Here is a 15,084-nt window from a genome sequence, read left to right as displayed (position 1 = left end):
ACTAATGGGCATATGCTGCAAAATTGGGGGCATCGACAACTGAGGCACTTCATTGGAGATATAACAATGACCTCAAGAGAATCCCCGGAAAATGCTGTTACAGTCAAACCTTTTCATAACGATATCTTTTGTTTGAATATTTTTTATTGTTATATTGAAATGTTTGTTATAGAAGACATATAATATAACATAAGATAAAAAGTTCGATTCCAAATAAAACTTGAGTTGTAATGAAATGTTATTGTAAAGGAAAATTATTATAGATAGTATCTTACAATACTATCCATCTTCTCAATTGAAAGAGCTTGAATTTTATAACTGAAGCGACTATATTCATTGACATTAATATAAGAGTGTATTTGGAAAGCCACATGAGAATTGGATTTGCTGGTCATTACGAAGTACTAATTATAAGTAATTAATTACTTTCATGTTGTGGCTTGTTTGTCCAATCAACTAATTATGCGGTCAAGAATAAATTGAGTGTAAGTAATCCAAGAAGTGCACTTCTATTTTATTTTATTTTTAATTCTCAAGGGGGTTAAAAATTGGTGGTAACTATATCTCGTAATTACGTAACTATTTAGATATTCTTTTAAATGAAAAAATATTCCTTAAAACTACTCCTGGTTTGCTGAACCTTCTTAAACATCTCCTAATCTATTTTTCAGCTGTGTTTTAAAAGGTGGGGTCGTAAGACGAGACGTTTCACATATGTCTCGGCGAGGCGTAAACCCCAAGGCACAGGGCGTAAACCCTATGGGTGTGTGTGCGCGCGCTCGCTTGGTCCTCACAAAAAACTAATCAAAACAATCTATTATACGCCACTTATACCTTGCAATTATATGTCACATAATTTTACAAGTATAAACAATACAATGAAATAAAAACTATTATGAAATGCAAATCAACTTTAACATCTTAACTTTCAAACAATGAAAAAATCACAATTTCTTAAAACAATATTACTATCATATTATGCAAAGTGTGTATAATACACACAAGAGAGGCGCATGACACTATTTACCCTATTTTTTATTATTTTAATTTCTTCTCCTTCTTCTTCACCTTTTCTTCTTACCGCTGACACCGCCGCCACCGGCAAACTCTAGTCCCTCCACTACGTACGAACCACTGCTCCCTCATCTCCCCCTCTCTTCATTTTCTGTCATCTTCTCCGCCTTCACCAGAGAAGCCATCTCTGTCGAACCACAAGCAACCACGACACCACCACCACCGGCAAACTCGTCTTCCTGCTCAAACCGTCCCGCAACTAATTTCCCATCCCCCATTCCCCTCATCTCTCTCTATCTCTACCATTCTTCTTCTTCTCTCTTTTTTAATTTCTTCTTCTTCTTCTTCTTCTCTCTCCATCCCCCATTCTTCTTGCTTTGCCATCTCTCTCTATGTCGTCTTCCTTCTTTCTTTTTTAATTTTTAATCTCTACCCTTTTTAATTTGTTTTTATTCATAATCAGATCTAGATATTAAAAATCCGGCAAAGCTCCATGTTTAGGAGTGGGAGCTGGTGGAGCGGGGAGTGGGCCCGATGGAGAGGAAGAAGAGTGTTTTGGGGGAGGAGGGGGGGGGGGGGGGGGGGGTTGGAACGCAGATGATTTTTTTTCTTTTTTCTTTTTTACTTATAACTATTTTTGGACCCAATGTCACATGTCATTTTTTAATTAGTTATTTTGCCATGTCATCGCGAGTGTATCACACACACTTTATATTTTTTGCTGATTATCAAAAAGGTGCTTAATGGGTTCAAATGTGTACTGATTTAAGTGTCAAATTAGAACAAGCGTCAGTTTAGGTGATCACGAGGAATCTCAGGATAAGTTTAGGGGCCGCTTATGACTTTATCAGAAACTAATGTTGCACATTTGTTTTTTTTTTTTTTTTTTTTTCTCTCTCTTTACAAAACTACGTGACAAGAGGGGCGCATAAAAAAGAATTAGTTTCACGTAGATCCTCTAAGGTATTTCTTGAATTCAGCAATGACTTAACAGTTGTCACGAATAGTTCTACTACTGCATCCTGAAGTCAACATTATTAAAAACGCAATGGAACAATTTGATTTCTTGGTACAGAAAACGTAGATAAAAAGTGACATTAATTTGCAAGAAGTTAAGACCTTCATTAATGCAATTTAAATTACTCCACAATACACGGGTTTGAGTTTACTTGTAAATTATTGTTAGTGACATACTCCCTCCGTCCCATAATTTGACACGTTTGGCTTTTTCAAAGTCAAATTACATAAACTTTGATTAATATTTGACTCTGTTAACTAATACTTCCTCTGTTTTAATTTATGTGAACTCATTTTGACTGGACACGACATTTAAAAAAGAGGGAAGACTTTTGAAACTTGTGATTCAAAATAAGTTTTGAATATTTGTGTGGTTGTAAATCATTCATAAAGTGAATTTGTTTTCAAATTAGGAAAGAAGTCATTTATTTTGATACGGATTAAAAAGGAAATAGGTTCACATAAATTTAAATAGAGGGAGTGGTAATTAATTTTGTAATAACTCCCACCTTTCGCTGCCCCTATTCCCTCCTATTCACTTCTTGGCCCTTTATCATTCTTATCGCAAGGGACTAGAGTGAGCCGTCTAACCTTTCAAGCTAGACGCTCACCATTTTTGTCTGGGTGGAAGCTGGCGGACAGGGCTTGCTTAACCGGATACACAAAATTGGGATCTTTGTTGCATGCAAATCTTTCTATGTTCTTTCACCATATTGATATGAGAATAATTGCAATTTATAATACTTTTCTTATAGTTTTCGAATATATAAAATTTAATTTTAAAATATTAAATTAATCTAATCCAATCCAATTAAATTTAGAAAATTAATCAAATTGACTCTCAGAAAGCCACCCTAGCCCATTGAGTGCTCTACCTCAGGCTATCGACATCATATGCTTTACTGAAATAGATTTCGTGAAAAAATAGCTATATGCGATCTTGGTTGGCCTTTCACCCCCTAGCCAGAAGTAATCCCCGTATTTTTCCACATACGTGAATTCGATCCTCCAAGGCCCGTTAAAGCTCTCTTTTTGTTACAACTATTTTGAGATGAAGGGAGTGCATTTTTAAGTCGTGGTGCTCAATTGCCTTAAATTTTGAAGTACATAATACTGTGAGGATAAATTTGGATCTTTTGCTTTATTCTATTTTTGGTATAGAGTTTTATTTATTTATTTATTTAGGAAACTATTACAACAAAATATAAAAAGTGATCATCAAAAGTGTCCCGTTTAAAAGAAGGTGACCAATACATAAACTCAATGATATTAGTGATAAAAAGTAAAAAAGGAAACGAAAAAAAGGGTCAAGATGTGATTGAATGAAGGCCTAAAATAAAGTTGTAACGTCTAATTGGATCAACGCTTGTGATATTAGCCTCTTTTGTAATTTGTAGTGACATGATTTGCCCGCCCCACACACTGTTACTACTAAATAATGCCGATTTAATTTAATCCTCAGAAAGAATAAAGTTACAATTTTTGACAGTGACAACTACTGAGTGTGTTTGGTAGCTGGTTATGAGTTATATTATTCTTGTTTTAAGTCCAACATGTCAAAAATATTTATTTATTTTGAAAAATGGTTAAAAATATTTTCCGAACTTATTTGGATAAAAAGTATCCCTCCTGTCTTTAAAGTTTTTAAATATATCCCTGCCTTGACGGAAATTATTCCCCCAAATAACTCGATCTTTTTTTAAACCTGTTTCATCATTTAAATCCGACCCAACTAAATAATAACCTATAAGATTTCCTTATTCCCCCAATACGTAGGTATGAAGTTTGAGGGAATTCAGGGAATACGAGGATCTTATGGGTTATTATTTAGTTGAGTCGGGTTTAAAAAATGATTTCGGGTTATTTTGGAGGAAAATTTCCGTCAAGACAGGAGTATATTTGAAAACTTTAAGAATGAGAGGGATATTTTTTACTAAAATAAGTTCGGAGGATATTTTTAGTCCTTTTTCCAAAAGAGATAAGTATTTTTAATCTTTTTCCCTAAATAATATCATATTTAGTAGTATTTTTTTGCTATGCGTAAGTTACAAGAAAATGGCAGGATATGGAAGTATGTGAATAACTATACCTGCATAATTAATTTATGTATAATATAATAGATAAATTTCTTCACAATTAATACCCGAATAACGCTACCCAAGCTACCAAACGACTCCTATGATTATTAGCATACAAACAATTGTAATACATTAAACAATTCTATTTCTAGGCGTTGCATTGCTTTATTCAAAAGTATAAAAATCAGTGTCGGTAGCTCAGTGCAAATAGCATAAAACACTACTACTTCCATGGCTACTTCACTATCACTTTCACCATTTTCACTACTTGTCTTAGCAAGATTTTCAGCTTCCATTGTTGCTCTTCTTGTTCTTACTTGGGCTCTTCACTTCAAGACTAGCTTTCATTCTCATTCTTCTTCTCAAGAAGACCTTATTTATGCTGTAAAGTGACCTTTTCTTCCCTTTAATGTACTGCATTTGAGCTAAAATTTGTTGGTTTTGAGTTATATGATCCTTTGGTTTTTGGTTTGACAGGTGCTTCATCCATTATTAATGGTAATTGGGTTCATTCTTGTAAGTGGAGAAGGTGAGCTTAACTTCCTTTTTTTTCTTGAAGTAATTTTAGAAAGTGGGGTTTTTTTTCTTTCTTTCTTTATTTATTTTGTCAAAGCTTTAGTGCATTTTGCATAGATTACTTAACTTCTTTTTATCTGGAAGTGATTTTGGAAAGTGGGGTTTTTGTTTTCTTTCTTTATCTTGTTAAAAATTAAATCTTTTTTTTTTCTGGTATTGTAGCCATTTTAGTGCATTATGCATAGACTACTTAATTTTTTTTTCTTTTCTGGAAATGATTTTGAAAAGTGGAGGTTTTCTTTCTTTATCTTGTTAAAAATCAATTCTTTTATCTTTTTTGAGTATTGTAGTCATTTTAGTGCATAGAGGACTTTTTTTTCTGGAAGTGATTTTGGAAAGTGGGGCTTGTTCTTTCTTTCTTTATCTAGTGAAATCAATTTTTTTTTTCTCTTGGTATTGTAGCTATTTTGGTGCATAGATGGTTGCCAGGTTCAAGAAATTTGAAGAAATCAGTGCACTTGTGTCTGCAAGGGCTAGCTTTGGCTTGTGGGATTTTTGGGATATGGACAAAATTTCATAGTAGAGATGGGATTGTGGCTAATTTCTTCAGTTTGCATTCTTGGATGGGTCTCATTTGTGTTTCCCTATTTGGTGCTCAGGTATTTCTTCTTCACATTTTGTCAGCAAATTCCTTGAATTAAAGAAAAAAAATGAAGAAGTGAGGATTCATACGGTCGACCCCGACTTATTTGGGATTAAGCCGAAGTAGTTGTTGTAAAGAAAAAATGACATTGAAAAGGCAGAAAGATAGAAAGGTTCTACATAGAGTTTCAAGAATGTCATTGAAACTGATTCTGAAAGTTGCCTTATCTTTTGAGAATGTAAAAATTACTTATCATACATGATTACTGTTTATCCTATTAAATTATAGAGTATCTTATGAGGTACTCTGTTTTTACTTCCTATTTGAGTAGTTTGGTGGCATGTCACATCTTTCAAGTTAGCATTAAATCACTTATTTGTGCAATAATTGTGCATAGAGAAGCTTCGACGTGACCTAGAGATTTGATAGCTGTACTACGTGTTTATTTGAGCAAAGAGATATTTAAGGGCATTTAGAAATGGTCCTACTATTGGGGTCTTGAAAACTTGATAGTTGTGTGTTGGAATGGACAGTGAAAAGAAGGGTAACTAGAGAATATACCTACAAGGAAAGTGATCAAGCAAAGAAGGAACCAGCGGGATGACAACTAGTTCTTTTGGGCTATGTTGCTCGGATTCTTCAAAAATGCCGTTAGGTGTGTGTCGTCAGATCCGCTAGAAGTAGTGCATCTTTGGAGGATCCAACATGAATGCGGAGACATTTTTGGCGAGTCCGAGCAACATAGCATTTGGGATGCTGAGTCTCTTCTATAACTTGGTAGTGCCGGTAAATTTATTTGGTCGAATCTACATTATCTCCTGGGGCAATAGGCTTAGGATTTTAATGGACTACACATGCTTTTGGTTAGAGCATTCATGAGCTATGATGCTTGGATCCTTCAATAAATCAGATCCTCCAAAACTAATGCCAATATTGGAGGGATCCGACAGGGGTTCAGCAGTATATTTTGGTGGATCCGAGGGACATAGCTCATGAGCACATGCTTCAGGTTAGCGCAGAGAACCTTTTTGAGTAGCCAAGACCACAACAAATTTAGCACATACCTTACTGGATTCACAACTTTCTTCTGCTCTAGAGTTGAAAAAGAGTGCAATAATGGATTATGGAGTAAACTCATAGGTACATCAATCAGCTTCTAAAAGAAATTGTTCCGATATCTGTGTGCGAGATCATACACATTGTACTGTGCTCAGGAAAAGAAAAATTATGTGCTTTGTACCTGCATTGTGTAAGTGGGAGGGGGTTAATAGGGTAATCTTTCATAAGGCGCAGACTTAATTTTTTGACAGAGCAATTGGTTATATATCATTGCTACTATTCTTGTTCACATTACAAATTCACCTAGTCAAAATCCAACTCCTACAAGTTACATTTCTGCTCAAGGAGATCATAAAATAAAAATGATTAGCATGAAGTAAAGTATAATTTGGGCAGAAATTTGGGGACAACTGTTTAGTAAAATGACGCTCTTTTTATTTCTCTTGCAACTTATGGACCTTTTAGACTGCAGTCTAAAGATCCCTTTTGAGCAAACTGAAAATCTTATAAAGAAACACTAGACCACGGTTTAAAATTTTGTAGATTTTAATTAATAGTCTGATGTTGACAGTCCCAAGGGCTATATTTACACAATTTTTTAAAAGAGAGACAAAATCTAAAAGGTGGCGGTAGAAAGCACATTTGCTTAAATCACCCGGAATTTAGCGGTTTTGCACTGTAGAATTGTGCAGAATAGTTTATTTATCTGATACATGAATTAGTATAAGCAGTTGGAAATGAGTTAGTTACAGTGGAATTCCAAAAGTTAGTTGGTAGTTAGTTGAATTAGCTATTGGCAGGAAAGTTAGTTACTGTTACACTAGTTAGTTAGAGCAAGTTGTTAGAAGTTAGTTAGTTGGTTATGACTTAGATTCAGTTTAGATTAGTAATCCATTCTCTATAAAGCATTGTAATACACTACATGGGAATCATCTATGAAAATACAATACACAAATTCTATTCTACTTCTATTCCATTTTCTCTCTTTCATTTCTATAGCTGATCAACTCGAGTTATCTCTGAATAACTCCTGTATTGGCACAGAATTACTCGAATTGTATTGAATTCCTGCAATTCTACTAACATTGGTATCAAAGCAGTTAGATTCTCGGCATAAATGGCTAAGGGAACTAGATCAAATGGAGATCAAGTCCCCACTGATTCTGCCCAAGAAGGTGGAGATGTGAGGGAAATGTTGCAGAAACTGATGGCAGAAATTGGTACTCTTAATGGAGAAATGGCATCCTTGAAAAGATTGGATCAAACTGTTGCCCAATTGAAGGAACACATCGAAGGAACTAGGAGTGATGATTCACCTGTGATTAATGGAGTGGGAACTTCAAGAGAAAGGAACTCAAGGGAGAGACCAGTAAATGAAGAAGAAGTTAGGGAGAAATCAACTATGAATTACCAGAATTACCCAGGAATATCCAGGTATTCAAAGTTGGATTTTCCTAAATTCAATGGGGAAGATCTGAAGTCTTGGTTGTTCAAAGTTGATCAATTCTTTGATTTTGACAACATTGCTATGGACAAAAGAGTGGGATTGGCTGCAATTCACATGGAGGGTGAAGCAATACAGTGGCATCAGTCATTTATGAGGTACAGGCAATATACTTCTCCTCCCACCTGGAATGAGTATGTTATGGCACTAGTAGAAAGGTTTGGGGCTGATTATGATGACCCAATGGAAGAAATTAAGAAAATTAAGCAAACTGGTTCTGTGAAAGATTACCAAGCAATTTTTGAAAGTAAGTTGACTAGGGTAAATCTCTCTCAAGAAAATGCAATTAGTTGCTTTATTGGAGGCCTTAAAGATGAACTAAACCTTGCTGTGAAATTGACAAATCCAACCACCTTATCTCAGTTGTACAGAACTGCTAGGATGCAAGAAGCATTCTTAACTGCTCAAGCTAAGTTCTATAAACAGTTTCCATATCCAATAGCAAATTCTGGACCTAGTTATAAGAGAAGTAGTGATCAGAAATTCCAAAGTAAACCTTTGTTGTCAACACCTACAATTGAAAGTTCTGTAAGCAATAAAGGGTTCACCAGAAGGAGGCTTAGCATAGAAGAAATGAATGATAAGAGAGCACAAGGGTTGTGTTATTTTTGTCCAGAAAAATATGCTCCAGGCCATAAGTGTAAAAACTTAAAACAACTTTACTTACTAGAAGTAGAGGAATTGGAGGAAGAACACACCCAACAAGAAGGGGAATTGATAGGTGATGTAGGAATGGAGATGGTAAAAATGAATCAACCTTTAGAACAGATGGAGATTTCTGTTCATGCATTGAATGGGTCACTAGGGTTCAGGACTCTTAGAGTGACAGGTTATCACTCCAAGAAACCTCTGAATATTTTAGTTGACACTGGCAGTTCACATAATTTCATGGATCCTGAGCTAGCAAAGACTCTAGGATGTGCTACCAAGTCAACTACACCTCAAATGGTTACTGCAGCAAATGGTAATATGATCAGAGTGGATAAGGTGTGCCATGTCACATGGTTGCTGCAAGGAGCTGAATTTGCTGCTGATTTCTTACTATTACCATTGGGGTCTTGTGGAGTTGTGTTAGGGGTCCAATGGCTGTTAACTTTGGGTGATATCAAGATGAATTTCAATAAGTTAACTATGGAGTTTTGGTACAAAGGGAAGAAGCATTTACTCAGAGGTGCAGGGAAGCAAATCACTTCTGCTAATGCTGGCAAATTGGAGAAACATTCAGGTAATCAGTCTCAGCTATGCATGATTCAAGTAGTTCCTACCATGTGTACTGAATTATATGCTTTGGAGACTAAAGAAGAGGCAAATACAGACCCTAGAATCTTGGTAGTCATACAGGAATTTAGGGAATTATTTGCAGAACCAACTCAACTGCCACCATCTAGAGGAGTATTTGACCATAGAATTGTGTTGCATAATGGTACTGAACCTATAAACAAGAGACCTTACAGATATCCTTCTGTTAAGAAGGACATTATTGAGAATTTGGTGCAACAAATGTTGGAACAAGGTATTGTTCAACCAAGCTGCAGCCCCTTTGCATCACCAGTGGTCTTAGTTGGTAAGAAGGATGGGACTTGGAGATTGTGTGTAGACTATAGGGATCTTAACAAGCACACTGTTAAGAATAAATTTCCTATCCCCATTGTAGAAGATCTACTAGATGAACTGGGCGGTTCTACAATCTTTTCAAAAATTGACTTAAGAGCTGGTTATCACCAACTAAGGATGGCTGAAGAGGACATTCCCAAAACTGCATTCAGGACTCATTCGGGCCATTTTGAGTACTTAGTAATGCCTTTTGGTTTGTCTAATGCACCAGCTACTTTTCAAGGCTTGATGAATACTGTTTTCCAGAAGTTTTTGAGGAAATCAGTGCTTGTGTTTTTTGATGATATACTCATTTACAGTAAAACAGTAGAGGATCATTTGTTACATCTTAGAAGTGTTTTTGTTGAGATGAAGAAACACCAGCTTCTAGCCAAAGAGAGTAAATGTTTCTTTGGAGTAGCAAGGATTGAATACTTGGGCCATTTTATTACAAAGGATGGGGTTTCTACTGATCCTCAGAAGATCAGTGCTGTTCAGAAGTGGCCCTTACCTTCTACTATCAAGCAACTGAGAGGCTTTATTGGTCTGGCTGGGTACTACAGGAGATTTATTCAAGGATTTGGGATTATCAGCAAACCATTAACTGATCTTTTAAAGAAGGATAGTTTTAAATGGTCTACTCTTGCTACTTCTGCATTTGAGAAGTTGAAAGAAGCACTTACTAAGGCTCCTGTTCTGGCCCTAGCTGATGCTAATAAAACTTTTGTAGTGGAGACTGATGCTAGTGGATTTGGTATAGGTGCTGTATTAATGCAGGAAGGTCACCCTATTGCATTCATTAGTAAGACTTTATCTAATAGACATGCTGCAATGTCTGTTTATGATAGAGAATTACTGGCAATTGTTCATGCAGTTTCCAAATGGTCTCAATATTTGCTTGGCCAGAGATTCATCATAAGAACTGATCAGAAGGCCCTGAAGTTCTTAATGGAGCAAAAGTTACACACAAACTCCCAACTTATGTGGTTAACTAAGCTCATGCCTTTTGATTATGTTATTGAGTATAAAAAGGGGGTTGAGAATAAGGTTGCTGATGCTTTGTCAAGGGTAACTAGTGCTGAGTTACTCACCCTTGTAGTTTCAACAACTAGTTCTCAGCTAATGGGTGATATTGCTCACAGTTGGGAAACAGATGCTGATTTGAAGGCCATTGTTGCACAATTACAGGCTGGTCAGGGTCATACTCACTTCTCATGGGTGCAGAATCAGCTGAGAAGGAAAGGTAAACTTGTGGTTGGTAGAGTACCACAACTGAGGTTTTCCATCATTTCACTATGGCATTGCACTCCTCAAGGTGGTCACTCAGGTGTAGAGGCCACATTGAAAAGGGTTCTTACCTTGTTTTACTGGAAGGGCATAAGGAAAGATACCAAAGTGTTTGTGCAGGAGTGTGACATATGCCAAAGAAACAAAGCTGATCTTGCAGCTTATCCAGGTTTATTACAACCATTGCCTATTCCGGATGTGGTTTGGTCTCAGATTAGCATGGATTTCATTGATGGATTGCCTAAGTCCAAAAGTCATGAGGTTATTTTAGTAGTTGTGGACAGGTTGAGTAAGTATGGTCATTTCATACCTCTCAAACACCCATATTCTGCTCAAACAGTAGCCAAGGCATTTCTAGATAATATTGTCAAACTACATGGTTTTCCTGATGCTATTACTAGTGACAGAGATGTTGTTTTCCTAAGTTCTTTTTGGCAAGAGTTGTTTGCCTTACAAGGAGTGCAATTAAATACTTCTACAGCTTACCATCCTCAGTCTGATGGACAAACTGAGGTCTTGAATAGGTGCTTAGAGACCTATCTCAGATGCTCATGTAATGAGAGTGCTACTGATTGGTTTGACTGTCTTCCTATGGCTGAATACTGGTACAATACATCATTTCATAGTGCTATACAGACCACACCATATGAAGCTTTGTATGGTAGACCTCCCCCTCTACACTTGCCATACCTTCCTGGTGAGTCTGATTCAGCTGAAGTGGATAATACCTTGTTGAATAGAGAATTCAAGTTGCAGTTAATGAAGCATCATTTAATGAGGGCTCAGCTTAGAATGAAGCAACAAGCTGATTCTCATAGAAGTGACAGAAACTTTGAAGTTGGTGATTGGGTTTATTTCAAGCTTCAACCATATAGGCAGGTGTCTATTGCTACACACCCTTATCATAAACTTGCTGCTAAGTTCTATGGTCCATTTCAGGTTACTAAAAGAGTTGGTCAGGTGGCTTATACTCTCTTGTTACCAGCAACAGTCAAGATTCACCCTACAGTTCATGTGTCCCTGCTTAAGAAGTGTTATGCAGTACCTGCTCAAATTTCTATTCCACCTTCTGTTGATATTGCTGATCCTAATTGCCCTCAACCTGAAGCTATCTTACAAAGGAGGATGGTCAAGCGTGGGAACAAAGCTGTGGCTCAGGTGCTTGTTAAATGGCATGGTTTATCTGCAGACTATGCTACTTGGGAATTTTTCAATAGTCTCAAGACAAGGTTCCCTCAATTCGATCCTTGAGGTCAAGGATCTCTTGATGAGGGGAGTACTGATACATGAATTAGTATAAGCAGTTGGAAATGAGTTAGTTACAGTGGAATTCCAAAAGTTAGTTGGTAGTTAGTTGAATTAGCTATTGGCAGGAAAGTTAGTTACTGTTACACTAGTTAGTTAGAGCAAGTTGTTAGAAGTTAGTTAGTTGGTTATGACTTAGATTCAGTTTAGATTAGTAATCCATTCTCTATAAAGCATTGTAATACACTACATGGGAATCATCTATTTGAAAATACAATACACAAATTCTATTCTGCTTCTATTCCATTTTCTCTCTTTCATTTCTATAGCTGATCAACTCGAGTTATCTCTGAATAACTCCTGTATTGGCACAGAATTACTCGAATTGTATTGAATTCCTGCAATTCTACTAACATTATCAGAGAGAAATTTTGTTCTGCTCAAGAACTAGTGAAAAAGTCAAGCATAATGTTTCTGTTTGCATCTCAACTTGTTTGTTTAGATTTATTTATGTGATGCTGTTTCATGTTACTGCAGTGGTTGATGGGCTTCTTAAGCTTTTGGCACAGAGGAGAAGTGCGAATGACAAGAATACGTATTCTTCCATGGCATGTATTCCTCGGCCTGTACACATACGGCTTGGCAGTGGCAACAGCCGAGACAGGACTTCTCGAGAAGTTAACCTTCTTGCAAACAAAGGGAGCTGTGCAGAAACGTTGCACTGAGTCCATGATCGTAAATGGTATGGGGCTCGGTTTAGCTCTTCTTAGTGGCATGGTAATATTTGCTGCTGTGTTGCCAAAGCATCAAACGCCACATTCGAAGAGTGTTTACTCTAGTAATAAGTTACATTCTTAGTTTTTCATACATGGCTATACCGATAATTCTCATGTAAATACGCTCTTTGTCGGTGCTGTTTATAAATGAAGAAGGTCCAATAAGTTCCTTTTTTCAATCTTTCTGGCAATTTTGGTAGGCCAGAATCGTCTTGCTGGTTCTTCTTCAGTGTGCTTGGCATCTTCCAAGGGTTGTATTTGTGCTTTTTGCTAGGTTTTGTATATTTGATTTTAAGAAATTTGCCTAAACATAGGTCAAAAAAAGGGTTGAGTTTGCCAACTTTGCGTATGATCTAAATTTGACTATAGCTGCTGCCATTAAACCAAATTCAAGCCATTTTGGTAACGACTGTGGGTAGGAATGAGACACTTCTAACGGAGGGTAGAATTGTTTCATTTAGCATATTTTGGGAGTATTGTAGACCCTTTACCCTTTTACTTCTAGTAGGTGTTTGGACATGCGATTTCATGTCATGATTTCAAGTCATGAGATGAAATCAGCGTTTACATGCGATTTCATAAATCCCAAATCAGCCAAAAAGGCATAATTTGGGATTTCAAAATTTTTAAATGCAAAACTTGACTTATAAGTTTATATCTTGTAAAAAAATTCATAAGTTGATATATATTTTTTTAACAATTACTCCTACCAGTCATTTACTAACTTCATTAGCTTCTATCAACAATTATTTATGTTCGTATCATGTAGGAGGATTATATTAAAGAGTAGTTACATTACTATACATTTTAAATTTTTCATTTTATTGAAATAAAGTTTGATAAATTGATGTTGTATTTTTTAGAAAGGTCTTCTAGTAACGTATTAATTTTGTTATGAATTATGAATTGCTCATTGGGTAAGATTGTATAAAAATTGAGAAAGTTTTAATAGTTTTCACAACTTGTGGGATTTTTATGTCTACAAAAATAAAACTTAAGAAATCTAAATTGCATGTCGAAACATATTTTCAACTCACGGTTTCAAATCATGATTTCAAATCATGTCCAAACGGCTCCTAGTATTGTAAAACTTAGTAAAATTCTTTATCGAGTTGCGAGCTTCCTTTTTTAAAGAAGACATCATACTATAAGTTCAAGTGAAGTCCATCTTTTTTGGTTTGATAATTGCTATGTATGAGCCTTTGATGGAATTCGAACCTTGGTTATCATTCCAGTTAGTACCATCTTTTACACTTCACCATGCGATAAATTCGCGTTGGAGAAGCTTTGGCTTACAATATGCACAAGTATACACTGCATTTCAATGCCTTAAAAAAGTAAATCTGACCTACAAAAGATAAAACAACCAAACAAAAAAGGAAAAAGGGAGAGAAATAGTCTTTCCTTTCTATTACTATAAAAAATTATATCAAAATTAAAATAGATTTATAAAATTAAGGGAAAAGAAAAAGGAAAAAAAAAGAACAAGAGCATTGCACCTTTTCTTTTCATCTTTTGTTGTATTTCAAAATTGAAATCTATTGACCGATTAATCTACATTTGCATCAATAGACAAATTAAATTGTGTAAACAAATTTTAATTCAAACCTCAAACAAACTAAAAGTTTTTTTTTTTTTTGTTACTTAACCATCTGATATCCAAAATATACTAAATACGATCATAAGGTCTCATATTTAAATGACATAATATATAAACAAGTCTTCAAACTTGGCCTCAGCTGGCAAGTATGCCCTTCAACTTTGAGTGTGCACAAGTAGGCATCTTAACTTGTACAAAGTTGATGTAGCAACCCCCTAGGGAGGATACTGCTAATCGAAATTTATCCATACTAACTAAATTAAATATTCGTCATGAAAGTATTTTTGCAAAATAAAAAAAATAACTAAATTTAAGGATAAAATTTATGACAACATGTTCACGAGTAGAACAAATTAATAAATACATATGTATTCAAGTGTACCACAAAATGTAGAAGAAACAAATTTAAAACAATGACTTTATCATGTGGTAGAGGGAAATAGGCCCATATGAATAAGTTTCGAAATACGACATATCAACATAGTAGGATCTAAAAGAAACCTCTCAAAAAAAATAGAAATATCCAATCATAAAAATGGAAAACACCTATTTTGAGTTAAATCAACACTTTAGAATTCATCAAACACGTAGTGGAGGAATATTTTTCATGCTACAACATATAAGGCTCATACCAAGCATGAAATTCAACTCCAAATCTCAAAATACAAACTAGTTAAGTTCCCAGGTTCAACATAAGTACTGAATTTAAAATATTACAAGACTTGGGCATGGACACTCCCAAAATAGTCGAG

General features: G+C 35.5%; 1 protein-coding gene across 1 annotated transcript; it reads left to right on the top strand.

Annotated features, from left to right (window-relative positions):
- The first annotated feature begins 4,177 nt into the window (after positions 1–4,177).
- Positions 4,178–13,072, top strand: LOC132641839 (probable transmembrane ascorbate ferrireductase 4). Its single transcript, XM_060358931.1, has 4 exons — positions 4,178–4,493; positions 4,587–4,638; positions 5,088–5,284; positions 12,494–13,072. Exons 1-4 carry the CDS (start codon positions 4,341–4,343, stop codon positions 12,812–12,814), a joined length of 723 nt encoding a protein of 240 aa, XP_060214914.1. The 5' UTR covers positions 4,178–4,340; the 3' UTR covers positions 12,815–13,072.
- Positions 13,073–15,084: the final 2,012 nt, after the last annotated feature.

The sequence above is a fragment of the Lycium barbarum genome, chromosome 5 (genome assembly GCF_019175385.1).
Source record: "Lycium barbarum isolate Lr01 chromosome 5, ASM1917538v2, whole genome shotgun sequence".
Lineage (NCBI taxonomy): Eukaryota > Viridiplantae > Streptophyta > Magnoliopsida > Solanales > Solanaceae > Lycium > Lycium barbarum.
Note: the sequence above shows the minus strand (reverse complement) of the source record. Positions and strands in the feature narration are given on the sequence as shown.